The sequence below is a fragment of the Sinocyclocheilus rhinocerous genome, unplaced genomic scaffold, assembly GCF_001515625.1.
Source record: "Sinocyclocheilus rhinocerous isolate Xijiao unplaced genomic scaffold, SAMN03320098_v1.1 scaffold1879, whole genome shotgun sequence".
Lineage (NCBI taxonomy): Eukaryota > Metazoa > Chordata > Actinopteri > Cypriniformes > Cyprinidae > Sinocyclocheilus > Sinocyclocheilus rhinocerous.
In genome coordinates, this window is record NW_015632718.1 from 518,294 (window position 1) to 523,214 (window position 4,921).

At 36.2% G+C, this 4,921-nt stretch overlaps 1 protein-coding gene across 1 annotated transcript; it reads right to left on the reverse strand.

The window, feature by feature from the left end:
* Nucleotides 1–692: 692 nt before the first annotated feature.
* LOC107742790 (uncharacterized) lies at nt 693–3,981 on the reverse strand. The gene is made up of 5 exons (XM_016555827.1): nt 3,681–3,981; nt 3,222–3,509; nt 2,091–2,405; nt 1,640–1,927; nt 693–1,478 (listed from the first exon to the last, which is right to left on the reverse strand). Exons 1-5 carry the CDS (start codon nt 3,967–3,969, stop codon nt 1,462–1,464), a joined length of 1,197 nt encoding a protein of 398 aa, XP_016411313.1. The 5' UTR covers nt 3,970–3,981; the 3' UTR covers nt 693–1,461.
* Between the last annotated feature and the right edge of the window lie 940 nt (nt 3,982–4,921).

Genomic DNA, 4,921 nt, shown 5'->3' on the forward strand with positions numbered 1-4,921 from the left:
TGATGCAGAAAAGCTAATTCATGCATTCATGACCTCTAGACTGGACTATTGTAATGCACTGCTAGGTGGTTGTCCTGCATCTTCAATAAACAACAAACAATGACGCTAGTGGCTGTAGCCATTTATCCTCCTTGTTAGTGCGTCCGCCTCCCATGCCGGAGACCCGGGTTCGAGACCCACTCGGAGCGAGAACGAGGTGCGGCGGAGCGGACCCGGGAGAGAGGGGTTACACTGACATTATCAGATGTCACGAGAGTCCAAAAGCATTCATTGCATGGTGAAGCCTATTAGAATGCAGTTAGAATATGCCTCTATAATTCAAATAATAAAAGAAAAATATCCCTGTGTGAGTTTTTATTTTTTAATCTTTAATTGATGTAGTTAAGTAATAGGCCTATCACACAAGAATCAGCAGGTGTGCATGAGCGCAAATGTGAAATTAATTTTATACAGCAGCTCAACAGACGAAGTTAATTGAGTGAGTTACGTTTTCGACACATTTTGTCTTTTTTCCTGTTTTGCAAATGAAATGGTTCCAAACGGAGCCGGAGCCGGAGCTGAGCTGTCGTGCGTCTCACTGCGGTGTATCTTTCCTGAATGAATCTGTTTTTGTCGAATCGTGAGCCAATTAATGATCCATTCATAAAGACAGTCAACTTGCTTCGATTCTAATTGAATCATCCATTTTGAAAGAATCGTTTAAAAAAAAATGACCACTGGTTGTAGTGTTTTATTGGTTGTTTTCTACCTTCTTCACTCCCACTTTTCCACAGCTTTACATGCCCATTTCTGGAGTATTTTTCAAATATAAGGTGTAAAAGACCAGTGCTGAAACAGAGGGGTTTCATGACACTTTAACAACGGAAAAGCAGAGTTATGAAAAAACGCATTTTGTGTAAACGGCCCATAATGCAGAAGCGGTTTGTCCACCAACAGATCAAACCACATTAGATGTACGTAAATCAGTAGTTGTAAAGTGAGATCTGTGAGACTTATATGAGGGAAATATAAAACCTTTCAAACTAGATTTAAAAATAGAGGAAAGAGAGACCTCTTTTTATTTTCATTCGTTCATGTTCACCCAGGAGGAGCTCCAGACAAGAAAGTGTGCTTAAATCCCTCAATCAAATATGAAGATTAGATGGTACAAATAAAGGCAAATAGAAAGTAGTAATCATTAGTATTTATCATGACAAACACTCGCATTTTGAGCATTTTGTTACTTTTGTTCACAAATCAACAGTTGAAATGTGCCAGCAATGAATGAATGCTGATGCAGCAGATTAATATATAAAGCCATTTAAAATACATGAAGATTAAAAAATGATTGAAATAGTTATATGAGAAATTACATCATGTTTCTAATATGAGTTTGATCTTGTTCAGCTCTTCTGGATCTGATGTCATAAACCAGAAGAATGACAGTAGCCACGCCCACCAGAGCAGAGAGGACCAATCGGATCACAGCTTCAGAGAATCTGAGGGGGGGGAACATCAAACTGAGATCAGCTACTAAGAAATGTAAATTAGTTGTAATAAATATGGATTTAATAATTTTAAGGATAAATCAACATCTAAATACTAGATCTTCTTTAAAACTTGAATAAATAAAACAGGTTAAACTGATACCGTAACTCACCGTAGACAGTAACGTTGAAAAGACTGAACACATCTAAGGTATCTAGTAAATACAATCCAGCATCTTCAGTTGTCATGTTTCTGATGGTCAGAGTTCCAGTTTTTTTGTCCAACTTTAGTCTGTTTCTATATCTCCCATTAGCTGCGTTTTTATATTGAGTGACTGAATCGATCAGTACTTCCAATTCTTTATTTAGGACAAAATGCCATTGAATAAAATCCCAAAAATCCAACTGAGTAAAACCAGCGTTTAGAGTGACTGAATCCCCCTCCTTCACTGATATTTCATCTGCATCACCAAACATACACGGAAACAGTGTTCATAATTTGAAATAATAATAAATAAATAAATAAAAAATCACAATGGACACAAAAAAATTGTGTTAAGGATTAATAATTGAATATTTGCCCTAATTAAAATATAAAACAGGTGAAACAAATATTTAACTCACTTTGGGTAGCGAGAAGCATATTCTCGATCACACCGTTGATCTCTTTTCTATAATGTCCACTGTGTTCATTTGTGGTGTTTGTGATGGTCAGAGATCCAGTTTGATGATCCACATTCAGTCTGCCTCTGAATCTTCCATCAGGACCATTATATACAGTGACTTTGCCGGCCAAAATATTCATTTCAGCTATTAAAGTGTCTTTCATTCCAAACTTCCACTGAATCAAATCAACGTTCCTAAATTTAGTAAGACCAGAGTTCAGAGTGACTGAATCTCCCACCTTCACAATCACGGGGATGATGTCATTAGAGTCACCTGAAGAACACAGTTTGTCACAGATTAAAGCTTTTAATTCACTTGATGTTGGTTTGATAAGCTTCACTAAAATACTTTTTTAAATGTGAAATGACAAAAAAAAACATTCAGCAGTAGTACAAAGACAAAAGAAGAAGAACAAAAGGCTGTGGTAAAACGTTTACATATGTTAATGTTAATAATTTTAACAAAATAATAAGGATTGTGATTAGTATTAGAGTGCGTCCTCGAGTCAGTAAAGTTGACAGGTGCTAAATTAGAAACCTTAGTAGCCTATGCTGGTGTGAAACAGACGAAAGTCTGCACAGAAACCACTACTTTAAATCCCATAACAACAGAAACTTTGCCATGGCTAAAGCTGCAGGTACGTATGTATAATGATCCAAGCTTTCTGGAAGGCTAAAATCTGACTAGCTGGAGTGCTCGTATGTTATAAGCATGATATTATTATTTTTTATGCTGATATTGTACTAAAACATAGGCTAATTAAAATATCTAAAAAATATTACAATAAATATCGATAATTAAAAATAATTTTATAGCACTTTGGCTTTAATACAGTGGCCATATGAAAGCCAATTGTTTAATTTAGAAAACAGTCATTTGTAACAACCATTCCACTGTTACAAATTTATATTTAAATTTATGATGCCTAATATTTCTTCACACAAGGGATTATGCTCTTTTGGATCTGATGTCATAAACCAGAACAATGACAGTAGCCACGCCCACCAGAGCAGAGAGAACCAATCAGATCACAGCTTCAATGAGTCTGAGGAATAAAAACACAAAACTGAGATCAGCTCAATGCCGTACCTGAACATTTGGGACAGAGTTGACTGATGTCCAGATGTTGAGTCTGGTTGCTGATGGGATTGTTGAGCACACAGCTGTAGCTGTTTTTATCCTGATATTCCACCTCCAGAGGTAGAGAGAGACTGATGCTGAGATCAGACGCACTAATGCTGGACAATAAACTGTTTCCTTTGTACCAGGAGAGAGTCACATGACTCACATTCACCACTGAACACACCAGTGAACATGATGATGATGATGAAAAACAATGTGAAGAGGTACTGCTGATGACGGGTACAGGCAGACGAGCTGGAAACATGAGAGAATTAAGAGAAATATGAACTTATTTTCAGTTTAGTGTGCTGAGTGAGTGTTTATACGGTCTGTCATTTCAAACTACAAAATGATTTAACAATTCAGTATGTAAATATACAATGAATTAAGAGTACTTGAAGGACAGGACAAATGATCTCTACTCACTGTAGACAGAAACGCTGATTATTTTTGATGAATATAATCCTCCAGTTCTCCGTAGTCTATAACTTCCAGCATGTTCAGTTGTGATGTTAGTGATGGTCAGAGATCCAGTTTGTTTGTCCAGCTTCAGTCTGTCTCTGAATCTCCCGCCAAGAACATCCTCATATACAGTTATTCTGTCATCACGTTTATTGAACTCAACTAAATTAATTAATAGAAAAATCCATTCAATCTGATCATCATCTGTTATTTTAGTGAGACCAGAGTTTAGAGTCACTGAATCTCCCTCCATCACTGACAAGGGCTTCGCTGCATCATCACCAAACACACACAGAGAACAAACAGAAAGAGGGTTTGTCACAGATTAAGACTTTTAAATAACTTGATTGTTTACTAAAGTAAATAGTTTAAAATGTAAATTAGAAATTAATTACATAAAACAACAGAACTGACACAAAATAAGAAAAATTGTGTGTGTATTGTATCTGGTGATTAAAAAATAAAACAGGTGAAACATACCTCCGTGAAGTTGGCCCCCCACCCAACGCAAAACGTCGGCAAAATAGTCTCAATCGTTTGTGCTGGTTTGTGCTGTAAAAATTTTCGTTTGTGCTGCTTTGGTTTTTTAGATATTAAAATAATATTTATAGGTCATTCTGAGGTCACTCAGCCCCCCAACATACTCCAAATTCACCCCAAATAGTCTCGTTCGTTTGTGCTTCGTTTGTGCTGGTAATATTTTCGTTTTCGCTACTGTCGTTTTAAAAGATTTTTTTCCACAGATTGTCAACAGATTAGTCAACGCTGATGGCCATCTCCACAGGCTAATGTACGTGCATTTAATAAAGAAATGCACCTTTTCATATGTACCACATAATTAGAGAAGATTATTATTATTATTATTTTAATTGGTTTGTTTAATAGTAGACATTTCAAGATTTCTATAAATGTATTTCTTGTTTCTGTGAGCCGGTTCATTGTTGTGATGCGCTCCATTCACGGAGACTGCATGAGGAAAGCACATCCAAAAATGACGGAGTAGCCTATTCTAAGTTTTTTCCACAGGAAAAAAAAAATGCGAGAGATTGCGCGGGCGCCTCCATATCATATAGTAAGCGCGATAATACTCCCACAAATACTTGAAATGAGCATATATAGCGATTTTATTATTCATATAAAAATAATAATAATAATAATAATAATACCCTGTTTTGGTCATATTTACTATTAATTGCCCAGCTCCC